The sequence below is a fragment of the Oncorhynchus masou genome, chromosome 6 (assembly GCF_036934945.1).
Source record: "Oncorhynchus masou masou isolate Uvic2021 chromosome 6, UVic_Omas_1.1, whole genome shotgun sequence".
Lineage (NCBI taxonomy): Eukaryota > Metazoa > Chordata > Actinopteri > Salmoniformes > Salmonidae > Oncorhynchus > Oncorhynchus masou.
Genome location: NC_088217.1, coordinates 31,906,821 through 31,932,486, shown reverse-complemented (window position 1 = coordinate 31,932,486; position 25,666 = coordinate 31,906,821). Strand labels below are relative to the sequence as shown.

General features: G+C 40.3%; 1 protein-coding gene across 1 annotated transcript in view; it reads left to right on the top strand.

The window, feature by feature from the left end:
* Positions 1-25,666, top strand: part of LOC135541898 (ubiquitin carboxyl-terminal hydrolase 4-like) — a 32,934-nt gene continuing 7,268 nt past the window's right edge. The window contains exons 1-19 of the mRNA XM_064968388.1: positions 1-182; positions 9,527-9,654; positions 9,858-9,988; positions 10,064-10,190; positions 10,317-10,462; positions 10,843-10,904; positions 13,064-13,210; positions 14,301-14,418; positions 16,011-16,184; positions 16,444-16,602; positions 16,735-16,959; positions 18,974-19,057; positions 20,647-20,741; positions 22,295-22,477; positions 22,649-22,872; positions 23,095-23,307; positions 23,512-23,582; positions 23,722-23,837; positions 23,973-24,122. Of these exons, the coding sequence (XP_064824460.1) occupies positions 31-182; positions 9,527-9,654; positions 9,858-9,988; positions 10,064-10,190; positions 10,317-10,462; positions 10,843-10,904; positions 13,064-13,210; positions 14,301-14,418; positions 16,011-16,184; positions 16,444-16,602; positions 16,735-16,959; positions 18,974-19,057; positions 20,647-20,741; positions 22,295-22,477; positions 22,649-22,872; positions 23,095-23,307; positions 23,512-23,582; positions 23,722-23,837; positions 23,973-24,122 (2,705 nt within the window). The 5' untranslated portion in view covers positions 1-30. The remainder of the gene's footprint in view (positions 183-9,526; positions 9,655-9,857; positions 9,989-10,063; positions 10,191-10,316; positions 10,463-10,842; positions 10,905-13,063; positions 13,211-14,300; positions 14,419-16,010; positions 16,185-16,443; positions 16,603-16,734; positions 16,960-18,973; positions 19,058-20,646; positions 20,742-22,294; positions 22,478-22,648; positions 22,873-23,094; positions 23,308-23,511; positions 23,583-23,721; positions 23,838-23,972; positions 24,123-25,666) is intronic.

Genomic DNA, 25,666 nt, shown 5'->3' with positions numbered 1-25,666 from the left:
GCGCGTTCACGACTCCGGCTCACTCACTGCATGATGGCCGAGGGAGGCGGACCCGAGTCGGGTAGCGCGGCAGACCCCGAGCCCGAGTCTGTAGCCGCTCAAATACCGACACCTTCAACCGAGAGTCAAAAACAGAGTATTGGAACACTTCTCAAAACAACTCTACGAAAGAGCGACGAGTGGTAAGGAAGTGTTTTGAATGTATCTTTAGCAGCTAGACAATAGCTACTGTAATGTTAGCTAGGCTAGCTACTTTTCAGTTCACGGGAACTAACGTTAGCCAGCTAGCTACCGAGTAGCATAGGCCTGTCAAGAGACGGGTAAACCGGTTCCTATTGCATTGAACGGGAAATCGTTTGATTTGTGGGGCTAGTTGGGCCAGAGTAGACATGTGACTAACATTAACAACTTAACGTTTCTTCTCGCCCGATAGTTACTGTAGCTAGTGCAAGCTAGTTAGTTAGCTAGCTAGTTGTACTTAGTTAATAACTAAGGTTAACTAGCCGGCAAGCTATCCAAGCGAAGGCATTGCGCAAGTTAACTCACATTAGCTTGCTAACTAGTTACGACATGACGAGGTGTCGTCAAAAGGCCCCTGTTCAATGCGATAACGAGTGACTGCGAAGTAATGTTATCTAGCTAACGTTAGCTATTTTACAAACTAGCTAATGCTTTGTCATTGAAACTGGATAACACCCAGCGACTGGCCGTCTCAGATATTCAGTTGCCAAGGCCACAGGTTTCCAGTTAAGATCTTTGCAAGGTTTTAACTTTAACTAGCCATATCCAAACTGAACAACCAGGGACGGGAAACAACCAATGTGGGCTCAGTAGAGCAAGGCTAACCAGACAGGCACTACCAGTACCTGCGACTATTAAACACTGAATCCCTGAACACGTTGTCTTGAGACAGCAAGCTGCCGGGTCATAACGTTGGATTTGTTATGGTACATCTAACTAACCTTAGCTAAATTCACAACATGTTTATTTAGGTTAAGTAAGCAATCGTTTTAGTTTGGATCGATGGCAAGTATGATATGTTTTTGGGGCAAGGCTACAGACAACATCGATTGTTTTGGCCTTCGAGTCTTTCTAAATAGGGTAATGTCAACTGGGTAGGTGTTTTTAGCAACGCAGGTGTACAGTGCCTTCAGAAATTATTCACACCCCTTTACTTTTCCCACATTTTGTTGCTACAGTCTGAGTTTAAAATAGATTAAATGTAGATGTCTCATTGATCTACACAACACCCAATAATGTCAGTGAAATTGTGTTTGTAGAATTAAAAAATAATAGTCATACAAAATGAGGAGCTGAAATGTCTTGAGTGAATAAAGTATTCTACCCCCTTGTTATGTTAAAATTGTTATTAACAAATTGCATCATATGTTGCATGGACTCATTCTGTGTTGATTAATAGTGGTTAACATGATTTTCGATTAACTAATCCATCAATGTACTCCACACAAACAATTATCTGTAAGGTCCCTCAATCGAGTAGGGAATTAAAAGCACAGATTCAACCACAAAGACCAGGGAGTTTTTTTTCTTCAATGCCTTGCAAAGAAGGGTTAAAAACAAAATGAAAAAAGTAGATGCTGAGTATACCCTCGAGCATGGTGAAGTTATTAATTTCACCTTGAATGGTGTATCAAGACTCACAGTCACTACAAAGATACCGGAGTCCTTCCTAACTCAGTTGCCAGAGAGGCAGGAAACTACTCAGGGATTTCACCATGAGGCCAATGGTGACTTTATAACAGTTAGTTTAATGGCTATGATAAGAGAAAAAATTGTGACTAGATCAACAACATTGTAATTACTACACAACGCTAAGCTAATTGACAGAGTGAAAATAAGGAAGCCTGTACAGAATAAAACATATTCCAAAACATGCATCATGTTTGTAACAAGGCGCTTTAGTAACACTGCAATGAATGTGGCAAATAAATTACTTTTGTCCTGCATACAAAGTGTTATGTTTGGGGCAAACAACACATCTCTGAATACCACTCTTCATAATTTCAAGCATGGTGGTGGCTGCATCATGTTATGGGTATGCTTGTCATCAGCAAGCACTAGGGTGTTAAAATGAAACGGAATTAAGCTAAGCACAGGCAAAATCATAGAGGAAAACCTGGTTCAGTCTGCTTAGTGCTTTCCAACACACACTGGGTGACAAATTCACCTTTCAGCAGGACAATAACCTAAAACGCAAGGCCAAATATACACTGGATTTACTTACCAAGACGACTTTGAATGTTCCTGAATGGCATAGTTACAGTTTTGACTTATCGGCTTAAATCTATGGCAAGACTTAAATACCTAACAATGAACAACAATCAACTTGACAGAGCTTGAAGAATTAAAAAAATAATTATGTGCAAATATTGAACAATCTAGGTGTCTGTTCACATTCGCTTGCTAGCCGGCTAACTAGTTACGACATAACGAGGTGTAGTCAAAAAGCCCCTGTTCAATGCGATAACGAGTGACTGCGAACTAAAGTTAACTAGTTAGCTATTTTACATGCTAGCTAATGCTTTGCATTTGAACTGGATACCCTAAAAGACTCTCAGCTGCAATCGCCACTAAAGTTGCTTCGACAAAGTATTGAATACTCTACATAGTGAATACTAATACAAATTAGATTAATGTATTTAATTTTCAATACATTTGCGAACATTTCTAAAAACATGTTTTTACTTTGATTATGGGGTATTGTGTGTGTAGATGGGTGTGAACAGAAAAAAAAAATGATTTAATCCATTTTGAACTAACACATCACATCTGGTCGTGATTGGGAGTCCCATAGGTTGGCGCACAATTGGCCCAGTATCGTCCGGGGTAGGCCATCATTGTAAATCAGAATTTGTTCTTAACTGACTTGCCTAGTTAAATATAAAAACATGTAAAAAAAAATAAGTCCCCCCCCCACAAGTTGTTTCTTTTTTGTCTTCATATGATGCATGTGCAGGACTTTTATTTTGACATGAGGTAACCAGAGTAAACAGACCCACTTTTGGAAAATCTGTTAATACGATCCTTTAGATATTTCGTCTGAAATTCCCCCATTATAATGACCAACTCTCCTGCCCACTGGCACAGTAAATTAAAATGGAATTCAATTTCACTTCTGGCTTCCCATGGAATGTTTTTGTGCAACCCAATACACTAGCGTTGCTGTCAATTGTATGTAAATATACCGTGTTGCTAAACGCACCTATCAGCTGGGCAGCTATGGGCTATCTGACAGACTATGGCTGAATTTATACAGGCAGCCCAATTGATTTCTTTTTGCCACCAATTCATCTTTTGACCAAACAGATCTGATGTTTTGTCAATAATTGCGCAAAAGATCAAAATTGGTCTGGCTGTGTAAACAGAGCCTAGTATGCTGCCTCCTGACCTCATTTTAAACACAACTGAGATGGGTATTGTAACGGCTTTAGTTGCATTACCATGTGTCTCATTTAAAGTACACCTAGCTAATTTAGTCACAAAGTTCTCAATTCTAATAAGGGTTCTTTAGAAATAAAGTTTCCCTTGCCTGGGCTTTGGACCATGTGTAATCCTGCTTGAGATGAGATTAAAGACATCCTAGCTCACTGTTACTATATGTGAATGTGACCTAGAGCGCAAGACAGTTTGTTTTGGAGTTGCATAATATGTTGACAGATTAACACTAACCAGGTTTCCATTCAACCTTTTTATGCAAGTAAAGTACATTTTGGATAAATGTCATGACGGGCCTGATGGAAAAATTACTTTTTTTGTTAAACTTTCCTAATGCCGAAAATACTAAATACGCTAGACAACGTGTCATCCTTTTTGTGTCAGTAAAATCAATAATGCAAGAAATGTTGGTGTAAAGGTTTTTTTAATGCACAAATATTGATATAACATTCATATCGATGTAAACTGAGTCACACGATGACGTGTGGTCCTCCCACTATGGCTCTTCGAGGAAGCATGCAGTTCATTAGGCTACAGATTAAGTAAGTTATGATCAACGTCAGGGTGGTGAAAGTGCAACGTGTAGAGCTTGATGCTCTTTTCCAATAAATATCGAGTGTCTTATTCTGGTGACATGATGCTTGGATGACGTTTGAAGAAAAAAATATCTTGCTCTTTTGTCAATAAAAGTCTCATGTAGGCTTTACGTGAGTTTTAGCCATTGGGAAGCACAAAGAGCTGTTGGCTAGAGCGCATGTGCCAATACCAGAGTGGGCACACTCGCTATATAAAGCAACATTTTTCGTGAGAAAACCATCGGAGTTGAAAATGCGTTGGAAACCCATTTTAACTACACTGAACAAAAATATAAACGCAACATATTTGGTTTCATGAGCTGAAATTAAATATCCCAGAAATGTTCTAAACACACAAAAAAGCTTCTCATGTTGTGCACAAGTTTGTTAACATCCCTGTTAGTAAGCATCTCTCATTTGCCAAGATAATCCATCCACCTGACAAGTGTGGCATATCAAGAAGCTGATTAAACAGCGTGATCTTTACACAGGTGCCCCTTGTGCTGGGGACAATAACACAATGCCACAGATGTGGCAAGTTTTGAGGGAGTGTGTAATTGGCATGTTGACAGCAGGCATGTCCACCAGAGCTGTTGTCAGGATTTAATTTCTCTACCATAAGCCTTCATGTGGGTGAGCAGTTTGCTGATGTCAACGTTGTGAACAGAGTGCCCCTTGGTGAAAGTGGAATTATGGTATGGGCAGGCATATGCTACAGACAAAAACACAGTTGCATTTTATCGATGGCAATTTGAATCAGAGGTCGACCGATTATGATTTTTCAACGCCGATACCGATTATTGGAGGACCAAAAAAGCCGATACAGATTAATCAGCCAATTTTTTTTACTTGTAATAATGACTATTACAACAATACTGAATTAACATTTATTTTAACTTAATATAAAACATCAAAATCAATTTAGCCTCAATAAATAATGAAACATGTACAATTTGCTTTTAAATAATGCAAAAACATATTGTTGGAGAGGAAAGTAATGTGTGCCATGTAAAATATGTGCCATGTAAAAAGCTAACGTTTAAGTTCCTTGCTCAGAACATGAGAACATATGAAAGTTGGTGGTTCCTTTTAACATGAGGTAAGAGGTTTTAGGTTGTAGTGAATATAGTATTTATAGGACTATTTCTCTCTCTACCATTTGTATTTCATATACCTTTGACTATTGGATGTTCTTATAGGCACTATAGTATTGCCAGTGTAACAGTATAGCTTCCGTCCCCCTCCTTGCCCCTGGGCTTGAACCAGGAACACATTGACAACAGCCACACTCGAAGCATCGTTACCCATCGCTCCACAAAAGCCGCGGCCCTTGCAGCGCAAGGGGAATAACTACTCCAAATCTAAAAGCGAGTGACGTTTGAAACAGTATTAGCGCACACCCAGCTAACTAACTAGCCATTTCACATTGGTTACACCAGTCATTAAGCTGATAGGCTTGAAGTCATAAACAGCACTGTGCTTGCGAAGAGCTGCTGGCAAAACGCACAAAAGTGCTGTTTGAATGAATGATAACGGGCCTGCTGCTGCTCAGTCCGACTGCTCTATCAAATCAGACTTAATTATAACATAATAACACACAGAATTACGAGCCTTTGGTCATTAATATGATCGAATCCGGAAACTATCATTTCGAAAACAAAACGTTTATAATTTCAGTGAAATACGGAACCGTTCGGTATTTTATCTGACGGTTGGCATCCCTAAGTCTAAATATTCTTGTTACATTGCACAGCCTTCAAAGTATGTCATAATTACGTAAAATTCTGTCAAATTAGTTCGCAATGAGCCAGGCAGCCCAAACTGTTGCATATAGCCTGACTCTGCGTGCAATGAACGCAAGAGAAATGACACAATTTCACCTGGTTAATATTGCCTGCTAAACTGGATCAGTAGTTATAACTAGTGATTATGATTGATTGTTTTTTCTAAGGTAAGTTTAATGCTGGCTAGCAATTTAACTTGGCTTCTACTACATTCGTGTAACAGGCAGGCTACTCGTGGAGTGCAATTGTTAAAGTGTTGGACGAGTTAACTGTGCGTTTGTAAGATTGGAACCCCCGAGCTGACAAGGTGAAAATCTGTCGTTTTGCCCCTGAACAAGGCAGTTAACCCACAGTTCCTAGGCAGTCAGTGAAAATAAGAATGCGTTCTTAACTGACTTGCGTAGTTAAATAAAAGGTGTAACATGTTTTTTAAATAAATAAGTAATCATCATCGGAAATCGGTGCCCAAAAATACCGATTTCCGATTGTTATGAAAACTTGAAATCGGCCCTAATTAATCGTCCATTCCGATTAATTTGTCGACCTCTAATTTGAATGCACAGAAATACCTTGATGGTATCTGACCAACCGATGCATACAGTGCATTTGGAAAGTATTCAGACCTTCACCTTTAACACATTTTGTTATGTTACAGCCTTATTCTAAAATAGATTAAATCGTTTTTTTCTTGATCTACACACACTACCCCATAATGACAAAGCAATACAAATTTTGGCGAATTTATTAAATATACTGAAATCTCATTTACAAAAGTATTCAGACCCTTTACTCATAACTTTTTTGAAGCACCTTTGGCAGCGATTGCAGCCTCAAGTCTTCTTGGGTATGATGCTACAAGCTTGGCACAAGTGTATTTGGGGAGTTTCTCCCATTCTTCTCTGCAGATCCTCTTAAGCTCTGTCAGGTTGGATGAGGAACTTTGCTGCACAGCTATTTTCAAATCAAGTTTTATTGGTCAAGTTTTATTGGTCACATGCTTAGCAGATGTGTTTACAGGTGTAGCAAAATGCTAGTGTTTCTAGCTCTGACAGTGCTGTAATATCTAACAAGTAATATCTAACAATTTCACAATATATACCCAATACACACACATTTAACTAAAGGAATGGAATTAAGAATATATCAAATATATGGATGAGCAATATCAGAGTGGCATAGACACAGTAGAATAGAATACAGAGATGAGTTAATGCAAAATATGTTAACATTAATGTGATTTATGTTCCATTTATTAAAGTGGCCAGTGATATCAAGTCTATGTATATAGGCAGCAGCCTCTGTGCTAGTGATGGTTATTTTAACAGTCTAATGACCTTGAGTTAGAAGCTGTTTTTCAGTCTCGGTCCCAGCTTTGATGCACCTGAACTGACCTCACCTTCTGGATGAGAATGGGATGAACAGGCAGTGGATCGAGTGGTTGTTATCCTTGATGATCTTTTTGGCTTTCCTGTGACATCGGGTGCTGTAGGTGTCCTGGAGGGCAGGTAGTTTGCCCCCGGTGATGCGGTGGGCATACCACACCACCCTCTGTGTGTCTGTAAAAGTTGGTGAGGGTTTTAGGTGACAAACCAATTTGTTTTCAGCCTCCTGGAGTTGAAGAGGCTCTGTTGCGCCTTCACCACACTGTCTGTGTGGGTGGACCGTTTCAGTTTGTCAGTGATGTGTACGCCGAGGAACTTGAAGCTTTCCACCTTCTCCACTGCAGTCCCGTTGATGTGGATAGAGGGGTGCTCCCTCTGCTGTTTCCTGAAGTTCCACGATCATCTTCTTTGATTTGTTGACATTGAGTGAGAGGTTATTTTCCTGGCACCACACTCTGAGCCCTCACCACCTTCCTGTAGGCTTTCATTGTTGGTCATCAAGCCTACTACTATTGTGTAGTCTGCGAACTTGATGATTGCGTTGGTGGTGTGCTTGGCCATGCAGTCATTGGTGAACTGGGAGTACAGGAGGGGGCTGAGTACGCACCCTTGTGGAGCCCCAGTGTTGAGGATCATCGTAGTAGAGGTCTTGTTTCCTACCTTTCAGGTCTCTCCAGAGATATTGGATCGTGTTCAAGTCCGGGCTCTGGCTGGGCCACTTAAGGACATAAAGAGACTTGTCCCGAAGCCACTCCTGAGTTGTCTTGGCTCTATGCTTAGGGTCAATGTCCTGTTGGAAGGTGAACCTTTGCCCCAGCTTGAGGTCCTGAGTGCTCTGCAGCGGATTTTTGTCAAGGATCTCTCTTGTACATTGCTCCGTTCATCTTTCCCTCGATCCTGACTAGTCTCCCAGTCCCTACCCGCTGAAAAACATCCCCACAGCATGATACTGCCACCACCATGCTTCACCGTAGGGATGGTATTGGCCAGGTGATGAGCGGTGCCTGGTTTCCTCCAGATGTGACGCTTGGCATTCAGGCCAAAGAGTTCAATCTTGGTTTCATCAGACCAGAGAATTTTGTTTTTCGTGGTCAGAGTCCTTTAGGTGCCTTTTGACTATCTCCAAGCAGGCTGTCATGTGCCTTTACTGAGGAGTGGCTTCTGTCTGGCCACTCTACCATAAAGGCCTGATTTAGTGGAGTGCTGCAGAGATGGTTGTCCTTCTGGAAGGTTCTCCCATCTCCACAGAGGAACTCTGGAGCTTTGTCAGTGACCATCTGGTTCTTGGTCACCTCCCTGACCAAGGCCCTTCTCCCACGATTGCTCAGTTTGGCCAGGTGGCCAACTCTAGGAAGAGTCTATGTTCCTAACTTCCTTTTAAGAATGATGGAGGCCACTGTGGTTTGGAGACCTTCAATGCTGCAGACATTGTTTTGTACCCTTTCCCAGAATTGTGCCTCAACACAATCGTGTCTTGGAGCAACGCGGACAATTCCTTCGGCCTCGTGGCTTGGTTTTTTCTCTGTCATATACTGTCAACTGTGGGATCTTAAATAGACTGGTGTGAGCTTTTCCAAAACATGACCAATTAATTGAATTGACTGCAGGTGGACGCCAATCAAGTTGTTGAAACTTCTTCTCACAGATGATCAATGGAAACAGGACACACCGGACCTCAATTTTGAGTCTCCTAGCAAAGGGTCTGAATAATTATGGAAATACGGTGTCTCTGTTTTTTTTTTTTTGCTTTGTCGTTATGGTGTATTATGTGTAGATTGAGGAAAAACAAATGATTTAATCCACTTTAGAATAAGGCTGTAGCGTAACAATGTAGTAAAAGTGAAGGGGTCTGAATACTTTACGAATGCAGTGTATCTATGTTTCCAGTCATGCGAAATCCATAGTTTAGGGCCTAATACATTTATTTCAATTGACTGATTTCCTCATATGAACTGTAACTCAGTAAAATCTTTGAAATTGTGGGATGTTGCGTTAATTAAATGTATTTTTTATTCTGTAACAACTGCAAAATGTATTTTTATATGCACTACATCATCATTCACAGACTTATTTGCAAGAAGTCAATTTGATGGAAACATATCTGGTTTAAAAATGCGCATATTGCTTTTATGCAGATTTTAGAATATTCACTTGATAATATGTCACCGATTGAAACCGAGCAATTGTTAGACATAATTTAGAAACTAGTCGCACAGGTTGTCTGCATGCAGGGCAAGTTTATATAAAACATTTGTTTTACCGTTGTGTGATATACATTTTAACCTGCAAGTTATCATTACACCCAATACAGTAGCACTTATTTTTGCAGGTTTCTGATTGATAGTCGGTGGTTCAAGCAGTGGAAGAAATATGTGGGATTTGACAGTTGGGATATGTACAATGTTGGAGAGCACAGTCTCTATCCCGGCCCTGTTGACAACTCTGGCCTGTTCTCAGGTAATGCAGGCATTATATTCACTTCCACAAAATGTCACATTGTATTTTAATCTTTGTGTAGGCCTGTGTGTTTTCTTTTGTCTCTGCTGTGAGCATGATTCTAAGGATTCTAAGTGATTCTAAGTGCAAAACTAGTTATAAACGAGCACTCTATATACTTGTTGTCATAAACTTACCTTGACACACTCTCTCTTTCTCCTTAGACCATGAGACCCAGATCCTGAAGGAGCACCTTATAGATGAGTTGGACTATGTCCTAGTGCCCACTGAGGCGTGGAACAAGTTTGTCAGCTGGTATGGTTGCCTTGAGGGCCAGCGTCCTATCGTCAGAAAGGTGATACCATTTAAAAATGTATATTTTCACTGTTTTGCTTTAGTCTCTCTCTTTAACCTTGTGCTTTCTATCTAGGTGGTTGAACACGGCATGTTTGTCAAGCACTGTAAAGTGGAGGTCTATCTGTTGGAGCTCAACTTGTGTGAGAATGACAACATGGACAATGTGGTCACACGTCATTTCAGCAAAGCTGACACTATAGGTGAGAGAGAACAGTGTACTGTACTGTGAGCCAGAGAGCAAACTGACGTGTGAACTAACTAGATATGTATCATCTTCAGCCACTTCTGACTTTTAATTAACTAAATATTGTGTGTGCCCTGTCCAGACACCATAGAGAAGCAGATGCGGTCACTATTTGAGATCCCAACGGGGAAGGAGACTCGACTGTGGAACAAGTACATGAGCAACACGTACGAGCAGCTGAACAAGCCAGACAGCACCGTACAGGATGCTGGTCTCTTCCAGGGCCAGGTAGAGTACTGGCTCCATCCCAACATCCAAATCCGCTCACTCACTACTAGGCCACACACAGCTAGAACTAGACCCTTTGCCCACTGGCACTTTCTTCTTTAGACACACCGCACACGTGAATACTTTTGAGGGGAAGCTGCAATGGTGTCGTCGCTTATAATTTCATGGGCAGGGTTCGCTTGAGATGCTTAAAGTACTTGAATTTGGCACTTTGAAATTACAATACTGGAATACCTTGATACTTTAAAAGTACTTGAATTAAAATGAGAGGAGAACAGAAAATCATCTAATCTGAAAAATATTAGGAAAATGTATTGGTTTTACGAATACATTTCCAGGCTGGGTTCAGCATGGCTCTCACTAGTGTGATGCCCACACAGGTGCTCGTGATTGAATGCAAGAACGAGGACGGCACGTGGCCCAGACAAGCCTCCCATCCAAAGTAAGTCTATCGTTATATGGTTACCCATCCGCAATTCTAGGACTTTGACTAAGGTTGCAAAGCGGCACTATATTACTGGATCTTTCGAAGTTCATCAGTAAACTACTAGAATTTTGTTATCTTTCAAGGATATTATGTTATCTAGCACAAGATGTCTCGTGGCCATTTTGGGTACTTCAGATTATCACCGGCGTCTGTAATATTATCTTTAGCCTTATTACATGTCAAATTTAAGAAAAAATAAGATTTTTAAATAAAAAAAGAATAGAATGACCAAGCTGTAAACATTATCCTAAATATTAACCATCAACATAGTGAAACCCATTGGTGTTTTAATATGGGGGTTTCAGCATGAAATATCCTTTACATTGTTTTTACAATGTGTAAAAAAAAAAAATGTCTATGTATTTGTTTTCAATGTTTTGGCCACAAACTGGCGACAGGTGTGAACAGTAAATAGTTGGAATAGTTGCAGAGTTTATTGAAAATAATGCCATTGTTGATCATTTTTTAATTATTAGGCTATTTTCTCTTGAACCATACTAGATACCGTCTTGAACGTCTAGTGGAAAATATCAGGGAAAAAATGAATATTATATCTGAATACATAAAAAATATAAAAAAATCCAAGTATAAATTACGATAGATTGTCATAGATTTTCTTCAGAAGATTCGCGTAACTTTAATAAATTACCTGTAGCTTTGCAACACCACCTTGTTGACTAAAATGGCTTAAATTGTCACATATACTATTTTCTGTCTGATAGGCTTGGGCGGTATACTATATACCAGGGTATTTGGTAATAGCCACGAGATAGTTTCAACAGTATTGAAAAACCTTTGAAGTTTTAATATTTGTAGCTACTTTTGAAGTAAATACCTGTAGTCCACTTGTGCAATATGTTAGGAGATAAAGCAGATCACGTTCTTTATTTTACCTGTCACATTATTTTACATTTACATGAAGCCATGATTGCCATAGTTCCCCAGAACAGTTGAGCCAGTCATGTTTGTAAATGGCACAATGGGAGAAAGTGGGAGCAGGTGAGTTTAGCTATGTATTGACCGGGGTTGCTATTTATATAGAAAATGTTTTATTTACTTCAATAGTCTAATCAAGGATATGCAACTATAGTTTTCCTTTGCAGAAAATACTTTAGGGCAACACATTTGGCAGATAGTAGCTTCATTTTCATCAGATAACAACCGAATAGCAACAGTATTTGGCTGGCAGCCACCCATGTAAATGAGCTTACAATGAAAAAGCAAGGTCTTTTTTTCAAAAACTATGCATGGCCATCATATTTCCAATGTTTTATCATAGAAAGAATGTAGCGGACTACATTTCCTAATGTTTTTCTGACAGAGAAAAGTAGGCTGACTACACCAAACAACACATCAGTCAGAGGAGCGCTGTCTGCTAATACAATGCCCATTCGGGAATTTTTATCTGAGTGGAGAAGTTAACGGAAGCACAAAATTTGTCTGATACTGAGCAGAAATTACAATTAAAAGCATTTTAGATATGTGTTTACAAAATGCAGCAATATATTTCTTATACACTTTATATTTTTTCCCTTGTGGAAAAACACAGAATTCACGTAAGTTTAACTTGCTAGTTATCAAAGTAAGACTTAATTAATAAGGTGACGGGGCATCAAATTGTGCTAGCTTTCTGCTGTGTTTCAGAAGTCAAAGCCCGTTTGGATGGGTTATCTGTACAACTGGTGCTGCCATCTTGGTTTTCTGTGTGGTTTTTTTCCTCCTCTCTGTTCTCAGCCTGACTGCTCCCCCCACACAATCTCTCTCGTTCACATTTGCTTGTAAATTTACAAAATTACATTCAGAGCTGGATTGCCTGTCTTTGCTATTTGTTTATTTTAGTTTGCTCTTGTAAGCATATTTAGCTAGCAACCTCCATGGAAATTAGCTTTTGTGCTGACTTTGTTAGCATTCTGGTAATAGACATCCAATGGGCTCTTTACCATTTCAGGCGCCCCCTTGTGTACTAAGACAGTAATACCGTAATTCCTGGCATGAGAGAGAAACTATATGAAAATCTGGATATCGCTCAACCCTAATGTTTGAATGCAGAAAATAGTATATATCAGATAATGTGTCTGAAACTTATCCAGTAAGTCTATGTTCATGTTATTCAGATCCAGTACGGCTACATCCAGGAATTTTACTACCTCTCCAAAGCTCTCTTCCAACTCGTCGACAACCATCTCCTCAACAGTAACAAATGGGGACAGCAGCAGCAACTCTGGCTATACACTGAACAACAGCACCTCCTCTGGCAATAGGCAAGCAAACTGTGTTTTTATCACTATGCCACAATATGCAGTCACTGGGATATGACTAGCCAGTCAGACCAAGTCAATGGAGTCCCATTTACACTACCGGTCAAAAGTTTTAGAACACCTACTCATTCAAGGGTTTTTCTTTATTTTTTCTATTTTCTACATTGTATGAAATAACACATGGGATCATGTAGTAACCATATTTTATATTTGAGATTCTTCAAATAGCCTCCCTTTGCCTTGATGACAGCTTTGCACACTCTTGGCATTCTCTCAGCCAGCTTCACCTGGAATGATTTTCCAACAGTCTTGGAGTTCCCACATATATGCTGAGCACTTGTTGGTTGCTTTTCCTTCACTCTGCTGTCCGACTCATCCCAAACCATCTCAATTGGGTTGAGGTTGGGTGATTGTGGAGGCCAGGTCATCTGATGCAGCACTCCATGATTCTCCTTCTTGGTCAAACAGCCTGGAGGTGTGTTTTGGGTCATTATCCTGTTGGAAAAACAAATGATTGTCCCAGTAAGCGCAAACCAGATTTGATGGTGTATCGCTGCAGAATGCTGTGGTAGCCATGCTGGTTAAGTGTGCCTTGAATTGTAAATAAATCACCAACAGAGTCACCAGCAAAGCACCATCACACCACCTCCATTCTTCACGGTGGGAACCACACATGCAGAGATCATCCATTCACCTACTCTGCATCTCACAAAGACACGGCGGTTCGAACCAAAAATCTCAGATTTGGACTCATCAGACCAAAGGACACATTTCCACCAGTCTAATGTCCATTGCTTGTGTTTCTTGGCACAAACAAGTCTCTTCTTCTTATTGGTATCCTTTAGAATTTAAAATTATTATATTTTGACTTGTTTAACACTTTTTTTTTTGGTTACTACATGAATCCATGTGTTATTTCATAGTTGTGATGTCTCCACTATTATTACACAATGTAGAAAATAGTAAAAAGAAAAAGCCTTGAATGAGTAGGTGTTCTAAAACTTTTGACCGATAGTGCATGTTTTGGAATATTTGAACAATCCATTGATGTTTGACCTGTTAAACAGTGGACTAAACCTTACTGTTTCTACAGATTGGGAGGTTACAATTCATACAGCTCCTCCTACAACTACAGAGAGTCACCATCCCAACCTGGCCTCTGTGGTCTCAGTAACCTAGGCAACACCTGTTTTATGAACTCCGCTCTTCAGGTACCGCACGCACGCACGCACACACACACACACACAAGGTCTGTGTGCAAACTCACATTAGCATGTACTGCACAAAGATTTCATATGGACCCCACAGCAAATATTGGGTACTGTAAAACTAAATTAAACTCAGTCCATAGCCACCTGTGCCTTTTTTTAATAGCTGGGCAATGGCATGCATTTCAGCAAATAAAAGCCCTTTTCAAAGAAGTAAACACCAGTCTAAATGAATTGTTTACGAGTTTACCATGAATTGTTTACTTGGTTTAATGTTTGATTTAGTACATTAAATAATTCCGTAATGACACAAACATTTTGGCAATCTGTTATCTCTAGTAAGAAACTGCTAACAGCTGAGAACGGCTAGCTAACTGGCAAGCACAAAAACAGTAAACGTCTTTGGGAATAAAGACAACCCCCTGAAACCTGACAGTGTGAAAATGCTAACACATTTAATGCAGGAAAGAAAGAAATTTATTAAAATGCTGGAATTAAACAAATCAAATTATGTCACATGCTTCGTAGACTAATAGTGAAGTGCTTACTTACGGGTTCATTTCCAACAATGCAGATTTAAAGATTTAATTCAAAATATATAAATAGTCACATGAGAAACAAGTACACAGTGACTATCTTTGCTTATTTGAGCTGTTCTTGCCATAATATGGACTTAGCCCTATTTGGTAAAAGACCATCTTCTGTATATCACTCCTACCTTGTCACAACACAACTTATTGGCTCAAACACATTCAGAAGGAAAGAAATTCCATAAATTATCTTTTAACAAGGCACATCTGTTAATTGAAATTGCACTCCAGGTGACTACCTCATGAGCTGGTTCAGAGAATTCCAAGAGTGCAAAGCTGTCAAGGCAAAGGGTGGCTACATTGAAGAATCTCATATAAAATATATTTTGATTTGTTTAACACTTTTTTTGGTTACTACATGATTCCATATGTTGTTTTATAGTTTGTCTTCACTATTATTCTACAATGTACAAAATGGTAAATGTAAAGAAAAACGCTTGAATGAGTTGGTGTGAGCAGGCAAGCAGAACCTCAAGACTTCCTTATTTTTAGGATTGCACATCAGCTGTTGTTAACAAAGAGAAACACGCCCTTGAGTTTACGAGAAGCTGCCGTTCTGTCCTGTCGATGCATACAAAAACCAGCTAGATTTAGGTTAACCGTGTCCTCGTTCAGCCACGACTCCGTGAAGCATAGGATATTACAGTTCTTCAGTTAACTATGCAAATGAGCAAAAGCTGTGTGCCTTAAGGAAATAGACGCCTGGCTCGAATAGAAGCCGGTCTCTAAGCTCCCGCTGGGATCAGTGATTTAAGCAAATGAACGCCTGACTATTAATTTAAATTTCAGGATATGTCTTGCTATAGAGCATATTTCCCTTGTCTAAGACATCCAATTATCCCTTGTCTAAGACCGAGCTGTACTTACCCCTCTAAATCAGTTGATGGTGTGGAAGAGCAGGCCACAGACTCCCAGGCTTAGACAGGCTCTCTGACTCACACACACACACCAAACAAAGTTTGAACTGTATATTTCCCCCTTATTCACCTCACTGTTTTGTTGCAGTGCCTGAGCAACGCGTGTCCTCTCACGGAGTACTTCCTGGATGACCAGTATGAGGCGGAGATCAACCGGGAGAATCCATTAGGAATGAGGGGGGAGATCGCAGAGGCCTATGCAGACCTGGTCAAGCAGATGTGGCTTAGCCGCAGCAGCTATGTGGCTCCCCGCACCTTTAAAGTGAGCATCACCACGGATACATGAAACTGAATTTCTATAAGTTACTGCAATGTAGTTCTGTTGGAGTGCACCTTCCTCATCCTCTTTTTGACCAGTAGATTTTCCAATTGTCAGTTACCAGTAGATTTATCCTATAGTCAGTTACTAATTTACAAACTCATTGCAGACAGCAATGAGCATGAAACACTCTCATAATTACTTGTGACTAACAAGCTGCACATTCTGCTAACCTCCACCCTGTTTTCCCCCTCTATCTCAGACCCAAGTGGGTCGCTTCGCCCCCCAGTTTTCAGGGTACCAGCAGCAGGACTCCCAGGAGTTGCTGGCCTTCCTGATGGACGGGCTCCACGAAGACCTGAACCGTGTTAAAAAGAAGCCTTACCTGGCCCTGCAAGATGCAGGGGGGCGGCCAGACGAGGTACACATACACACAATCTTGGTGATGCTGGAAAGGAGGATTTCCCTTAGCATTGTCATTAAGTCCTATCTCGTTTGTGATCACCTCTGTACAAATCTCTTAAGTTTTTTTTTTCCTTCTTCTGAGTGACAGATTGTAGCTAAGGAAGCATGGACTAATCATCGCCTGCGCAATGACTCAATCATCGTGGACATATTCCATGGCCTGTTCAAATCCACTCTGGTGTGTCCAGAATGTGCCAAGATCTCTGTGACTTTTGACCCATTCTGCTACCTCACACTCCCTCTGCCCATGAAGAAGGACCGCACTATGGAGGTGTTCTTGGTCCGCATTGACCCCCAGTCCAGACCCACACAGGTAACACACACACACACACACACACACACACACACACACACACACACACACACTGGATGTGTGCTGCGTTTCCCCCTCAATGTCGTTACACTGTCATTATTATAACAATCTTTTTTTATTGATTAAGGATTTCACAACAACGACGAAAAGGACAAGACAAACACAGAGTAATATAAAACCAAACAATGATATCAGACACACCAATAACAAGAGAAAACGAATAGATAATAAATAATAGCACCACTGCTATACCCCATTATAAACTGACTTTAGATACAGTTCACCTTTTAAGGTCAATTTGACCAAGCAATGAAAGGGGCCCCAAGTATATTCAAAGTAGTTTATCCAGAAGCGAGTAACAAACTCTCATAGCTAGCCAGCTGTGCTATGGTACTGGCCCGTTCATCAAAGGGAGTGGGGGGGGGATCTTCTTTCTTCCAATGCCTTAAGAGTAAGTGCTTAGCAGTTGTGATGGCCAGGATAAGCCATCTCTTTTCAAAGGAAGTGAAAACATAGGCTCAACTGCTGAAGATGAGGACTAACATATACAGTTTTACTGTGATCAGGAACTTTCTTAATAACCTCAAAATCAACTTGTATATTATTCCACCAATCTCTTAGCACTTGACATGACCAGATTATATGTGTATTAGAGGCACCATCACCTTTACATATCCAACTTTGGTCTTCTGGTATTAACTTTGTGGAGTCCAATTGAATAAATGTGTTTACCATTTCTTTATACATAGTATTCAAATTAGACAAGCATTATTTCCACTCTTTGTGGTATATATGTAGAGCCAAATATTTTGCCCATTTGTACTTGATCCTTATTTAAAGGATCAGACAATTGCTCCTGTAGCAGATTATAAATTATTTATTTTATCGGGCTGGCTATGGGACATGTAAGGGTGTTTCCCAACCACTTTGACAAATAACTTCGTAGCTGGAGGTGTCTCCAATATTCATTATGTGGCAGCTTATATTTCTCTGTAATTTGGGTAAAGCTTAAGAGTTGCTTAGAATGCTCATCAAATAGATCTAACAGATAATGTATTCTGTACCTCAAAAATGTATTACATCCAATTAGGATACTCTTTTTTTGCCACGGAGGAGATTTATACCCCACAAGGTTCTAGTGTTTGTAACAGTGGGGTGATTGTTCAGTTGTGGTCTTACTCTGCCAAAAATTCCAAGCCAGTTCAAAATCTGGTACCAGCCGGGTTTTGCCCCTCCCTTCCAACATGACAACTAAATACTGATATGTTTGACATTGATAGCCCAGTAGTACTTCCGGAAGTTATGGAGACCAGATCCACCTTTTTTGGGGGAAGACTGACTTATATAAAAATATATATATATATGTTTTATACCTAAACTGCTGAGAGTTACCCCAAATAAAATCTAGAACATGCCTGTAAATATCTTCAAAGTAATTATCTGGGATATATAGAGGGAGATTAGGTAGATGATAATATATTACAGGTGCCAGCATCATGTTAATAGAATGCATTTTAGAAAGGGTTTCATATTCTCTCCAACAATATCCCTGTGGCTGGGTGTTATTAGAATGTCAAGGTATCTGATACTCTTAGTGGACCATCTACACTACCATTTCTAAGTGACCCCAAACTTTTGAACTGTAGTGTAATATTCTTAAGCACAGCCACAGACAAAACATTCATTAGTTTAAACCTGGGCTAGTTGAATTTCATTCAAATATAGTGTCTGTGTATGGTTAATGTTCAGAGGTGCCCCTATTGTGTTTCTGTTTTCGTGATGAGGTCTGCAAAGTAAATAAGATATTTGCCTATACTCATTGAGTCATTGAGGTGGTTCTCAAAACAAGACCAGTTTTTTAATGGGGACCTAGAAACAGTGGTCTTTGTACATACTGCTGCGACGCCTTCGATTTCAGAGTGGACGGCAGTCATACCATCTGTCGAAGTCAAAATATTTGTCTCTCCATCTTTCTCTTTCTCTCCCTTTGCATCTCTTTTTTTCTCATCTCCAGTACCGAGTGGTGGTCCCCAAGCTTGGCTCAGTGACAGACCTGTGCAGCGCCTTGTCCCGGCTTTCTGGAATCCTCGCTGAGAATGTGAGAACTTTACCCTTTATGTGCTGCTCGTTGAATAAGGGCCATTGTACTTTTAGACTCTCTTTTTACAGTCCCTGCCTGGCATTTGCACACATGTCCTTTATGCTTCTGTGCTCATGATGACATTTTTGTTGTGACTTGATAGGATTAAAAGTATCGGTCAGTAGGCTTGGCAATACTCTAGCATATATTTCGACATTTCAATACAGTAAAACATTTAAAATAGGGGGGATTTGGGGCATCCATGCCTGGTGTCAAGATCAAGCTTCTTGGTTACAGCAGAGACATTCTAGCCTGAGTACCAGTCTCTTTAGCGAACAGAGATGGGCCTTTCTGCCATCTACAAATATCTTCTATTGTTAATAAGCTCGAGGAGATCAGAGCAGTTGATCCTGATTCGATAACCCTCAGCTATTCTTCAATCACAATGATTATCCAAATATTTGGACTGTATCACCTTCAACATTTTTTTTTTAACACACCTCAGAACAGAGGTATCAGGTTTGCTAAGCAACCGTTTTTTGTTTGTCCACACAGCACGTCTAAATTCAGAAACTACGGGTGCTTTCGTAAATTCTGGCTATCTACTCTGATTTCAGAGCACTCTCGTCTGAGTTGTGCCAGAGTGCAGAATAACTGATGAATTTACGAACGCTCAACACCTGTTGATAATGGCCTGTGTAAAGAAATGTTGGCAAAAAAAAGTGTAATAAAAATTTTGGCAGCATCACAGCTACACTCCCCAATGCTATGGATAACATGAAAACAGCTTAACCAGCTCTGCTAGGGCAAGTAAAATTGGCAGAGTGAGTTGTTTGGAAGTAGCTAGCCAACATTAGCCAGTTAGCTTGGGTGCTTGACTCTCTTTGTGGGGTCAGAACTCTCGGATCAACCCTTCTCCTCGGCCAGAGCCTCCAGTGTGCGCTCTGAACGCTCCGAGAGCGAAACACTCTGAATTTACGAATGGACAATCTGACAACACTCTTAAATTTACAAATGCCCAGAGCATACTCTAGCACTCCAGATTGAATTTACGAACAATCTAAACACATTGCAATTCCAACCACAAAACCTATTTGCATTGATTTTAAGCCTCAAAATACAACGTCTTGCCTATCTAACAGCTAAATGTTTGTTTTTGACATTGTTATAATTCTAATTCCTATTTTAAGGTTCAACATGTTGCCATGGAAAATATTAATGTTATTTCTAACAACCAATGAGCAACTCTGACATATATCCAGCTGCATATTGAATGTTGTGATTGCCGAAATGCCAGTCTCTTTGGCAGTGGCAAGGAGTGGAATGTTAGCTAAAGGCTGGTGCCCAGACTAGAGAAATTCACACACCAAAAAAAAAAAAAAGATGGCTTCCGGTAATACTGTATACCCCAGTAAAGTACAGAAACGGTATGAAAATGTGGATACCACCCAACCCTATCGGCCAGTAAATGTGTAGATTAGGTTAAAATTATTTAATGCTTTGTAGCCTTTTTTCAATTGTGAGGATAACATTTTGTGCCACTGACGGGTCTGATAAAGGGACTCCAGTTGAGAGGAAACCATAAATGCTCCCTCCTGTCTTCCTAGATGGTGGTGGCTGATGTTTACAATCACCGGTTCCACAAGATCTACAGACGAGACGACGGACTCAACCAAATCATGGAGAAAGATGACATATTTGTGTAAGCCTGGTCTCTTCTCTTGCACTGGAAGATAACATATTGAACAGTGGTTGGGTATGTCCCAGGGAAATTAGTTTACAGAATAACCACTTACAGTGCCTTCAAAGTATTCACAACCCTTGATTTTTTTTTAAACGTTTTGTTACAGCCTGATTTTTAAAAAGGATTAAATTGAGATGTGTCGCTAAGGGCTACACAGATAATACCCAACAATGTCAATGTGGATTTATTTTTTTTCTTTTTATTTTTTAATGTTTACAAATTAATTCAAAGCTGAAATGTCTTGAGTGAATAATTATTCAACCCCTTTGTTATGGCATGCCAAAATAAGTTCATGAGTAAAAATTTGCTTAACAAGTCACTTAAGTTGCATGGACTCTTGTTATTGCTCTCATATTGTGTGAGCAATAATAGTGTTTAACATGACTTTTGAATGACTGCCTCATCTCTGTACCCCACACATACAATTGTAAGGTCCCTCAGTCGACCAGTGAATTTCAACCACAAAGACCAGGGAGGTTTTCCAATGCTTCACAAAGAAGGGCACCTATTGGTAGATGGGTAAAAAAAAACAAAAAAAGCAGACATTGAATCCCTTTGAGCATGGTGAAGTTATTAATTACGCTTTGGCTGGTGTTTCAATACACTCAGTCACTACAAAGATACAGGTGTCCTTCCTAACTTCGTTGCCAGAGAGAAAGGAAACCCCTCAAGGATTTCACCATGAGGATAATTAAAACAGTTACAGAGTTGAATGGCTATGATTAGAAGAAAACTGAGGATGGATCAACATTTTAGTTACTCTGCAATACTAACCTAAATTATAGTGTGAAAAGAAGGAAGTGCATCCTGTTTGCAATCATGCACTAAAGTAAAACTAAAAATGTGTCAAAGAAATTAACTTGATGGCCTGAATACACAAACTCAACACATCAGCATATCACTCTTATATTTTTAAGCATGGTGGTGGCTGCATCATGTTATGGGTATGCTTGTCAGGAAGTTCTTTAGGATAAAAAGAAACAGAATAGAGCTAAGCAGAGGCAAAATCTTAGAGGAAAACTGGGAGACAAATTCACCTTTCTGCACAACGGTAACCTAAAATACAAGGCCAAATATATGCTGGAGTTGTTTACCAAGACGACAGAATGTTCCTGAGTGGCCTAGTTACAGTTCTAACTTAAATCTATGGCAAGACTTTAAAATGTCTGTCTAGCAGTAACTAACTTGACAGAGCTTGAAGAATTAAAAAAATATATAATGTGCACATATATTACAATTCAGGTGTGGAAAGCCTTTAGAGACTTTACAGTTGGTTGTCTTTCTGGTTATCGCTGCCAAATGTGATTCTAACATGTAATAACTCAGAGGTGTGAATACTTAAGTAAATTAGATATTTCTGTAACACAACAAAATGTGGAATACATCTAGAGGTATGAATACTTTCTGGAGGCACTGTACAGTATCCACCACAGATAATTTTTTTTATTAAAATCGTAAAAACGGAACACCCTAAGTGTGCTACTGTATCATTCTCCATGTTTGTTGTCCAGGTATGAGGTGGCGGAGGAGGACAGGGAGAGGATGAACCTGCCTGTGTACTTCAGAGAACGCCACTCCAAACACACAGGCGGCTCCACGGGAACCATGCTGTTCGGCCAGCCCCTCCTCATCACTGTTCCCCGGCAGAACCTGGCTGCTGACATGCTCTACGAGAAGGTGCTGGAGAGGATCGGGTGGGTACGCTGTCTGTCTGTGGGCCTGCTTTTGTTTCCACTTCTGCTCATATGTACAGTATACAGCACATAGACTTGAGATATTGAACATGTACTTAGTGTGCTAAATGTGGGAATAGCACGTGGCAAAAGGTTAACGTGCGATATTTACCCACTGTTTTCCCGTTCCAGGCGCTACGTGAATCGCGGTCAGAGCTCCACCGGTGAGGGGAGGGTGAATGCCTCTGCCTCCTCGGCCAGCTGCAGCCTGGCAGCTGAGTGCTCCGCATCATCCTCCAATCACAACACTGCAGGGAGTGGTAGCCCCCTGTCAGAAGGGGCGTCCTGCAGCTCCAGCAACGGCAGCAACCACTCCGGGACCTCCAACAGGTCCAACGGGAATGGTGTGTGTGAGGGTAAGCAACAACATGGATCAGAGTGCTCCAGCAGCAGTAAAGGCAGCACAGTAATTTAGATTTTGTACACCTATTGGTTTCTTTATTATCCCATGATAAATTGTGTACTAAGCAGACTTTAGTTTTGCATTCATGTAGAAGTGCAATATTTCATTGCCACGGGCTGACATGGCTTGTGTGAATCCGATATTGGGATTTCAGACTTGTGTGTGTTGGTTCCAGGTGAGGAGGAGGCCATGGATCACCAGGTGAGCCCGGAGCCAGAGAACGGACAGTCGGGGGAGGAGGAGGAAGCCTCAGACCTGGAGAATGGCCCTAAAACCAAACAGTGCTCCAGCACCCCGCCCAAACTCTTCTCCTTCAGCATGGTCAACTCCTACGGAACGGCCAACATCAGTCCACTGCCTTGTGAAGGAAACTTCCTCAAACTCAATAGTTAGTATTCAGTCTTGCCTCTGGCTTTTCAGTGTTTTGACCAGTTACAAGAGGAGAAAACATCTTGAAATACATGTTTTAAACTTTTTTCGCAATGTTTATAGTTAAAGGCAGGTGGTTAAAATATGTTTGTTGAGTTGCCATTAGAAAACCGTCTTTCGATGTATGTTGAGGGCTGACCAAACCTCCTAATCTCCTCCATAGCACATTCCACAGTGGCGATTGACTGGGACTCGGACACAAAGAAACTGTGTTACGATGATCAGGAAGCAGAGGTTAGTATAGTTTTCAGTTGACTTGATTAGGATGACCTAAAGCCCTTTTATTAATGTCAAAATTTGGATGCCAGTCTATGTCTATACAGTGTGTATCTGTCTGTGTGGCTCAGTCCTCTATCCTCTGTGTGTACTGTAGGCCTATGAGAAGCACGAGAGCATGCTGCAGGCCCAGAAGAAGAAAGCCACAGTGGCTCTGAGGGAATGCATGGAGCTCTTCACCACCATGGAGACGCTAGGAGAACATGACCCATGGTGAGACCAGGCGCAAGAGAAACAGGCCTTCATTACTCTACTCGCTAAATCATTGAAACCACTACTTTATAATGTTGTTTTCTGTGTTTCTGTCGGTTTCACTGATATCAACGATGCCTCACCTTGTCCTAACAGGTATTGCCCCACCTGTAAGAAGCACCAACAAGCCACAAAGAAGTTTGACTTGTGGTCATTGCCTCGCATCCTGGTGGTCCACTTAAAGCGTTTCTCATACAACCGCTGCTGGAGGGACAAGCTGGACACTGTGGTGGACTTCCCTGTCAGGTACAGACAGCACTATACCAAGAGGTTCTGACAGATACGTTTCCTCGTTTAGTTTATTTGCACACATAGAAATAGTTTGTAACAGTAAAAGTCCAGCTACTGGGGATGTAGAACTGTGATGTACAGTAGGTACCTCTTTTCAAATGTTTTCAAACAATGACGGGATAGCTTGGCAAAATCAGTTGGGAGTGAGTGCCAGATCATAGAGCCTCTGTAGGTAATTCAGAATTGGTTGTTCTTGAATGTGGGTGACGTAGATGTTGTCTGTTTCTTGTTGAGTACTTATTGAATTTATATGTGGTTGTGAATTAGAAGAAAGAGGGTAAAACTGATTTTAAAGAGCCATAAAAAAATGGAGCAACTTTTTAAAGAATTCATTTTCTAAATATTCAGGAGTTCTCTCCTTTTTTTAAAAAGTCATGTGCAGTATGGTCTAGGGAGGGGCATAAGTAATCGAGTATTCAAACCTAGTCAAAACTCAATCTTTACCAGATATTTAAAAAAAAATACTGAACCTATTTTGTCAATGTTGTCTTGAAGACAACTTTAATATACTTTGACTCTGGTGTTCCATTTGTACATGTGTTGTTTGCGGGACACAACAAAAAGTAAGCCAAGCACCACAAAGTTCTGCTCCCTAAATTCCCTTTACCCTCCATGTCCGACTCACTCAATTGTGTTCCGAATGCTGCCTACACATGCGTGCTGTGTGCGCTTACATTTTTATAGGCATTTATTTTGTGTATCAAACTGATGGGATACACAAGCTACATTCCTTGCCAAATTATGACAGTTTTATCACAAATTCAAAATGGACTGGTTGACTGAAGTGGGGAAATATGTGTTCCAACATGGGGATGAATTATGATTGTATCAGTTTGGAATAATTGCATCCCCCCCTAAAAATTAAGGTTCCACAATAAAAAGAATCAAAAATATTAGTTTGATAAAGACTAAGCATATTTTCATCAGATTCATTAAGCTTGGGCCTACTCACCAAGCAGATGTCCTGGCCTTAATTCATTCCCATGCCATGTTCAATGTAGAATTGTTCAGAAATTCCAAGGAACAGGCATAATAAACTCAACTGAATGTCTGTATATCGAAAAGAAGACCGATTTTGGTTTGTAACCCTGACAAATTTCTTTCATCTTGTCGTTTCAAATGGTCACTCTTTGAGAAAATCTATTCCAGATTATTATTAAAAAATTATTTAAAAATCTGCCCTGTACTCGAACTGTCAAAAAAGGTAAAAAGCCCTTCCCTAGAATGGTCTCTAAAAACGGCAGGTGTTATTATTCTTACAGAGTGTTTCTGCAGGTGACAGATTGATAGTAGTTTGGTATGGTGTGCTGGCCCATATAATGTTAAGTAACTGATGAACGGGGAGATCATTATGTAATAGAGACAGAGAAGTGCTTCTGTTTGAGATATCTAATTTTGCCAAGTATCCTGGCATTTTTGCTGATCTTGGAGGTTGTCTTTGTGTTTCCATGACAATTCATCAATCAATACACCAAGAATGCATGTTGTACTGGCTGGAT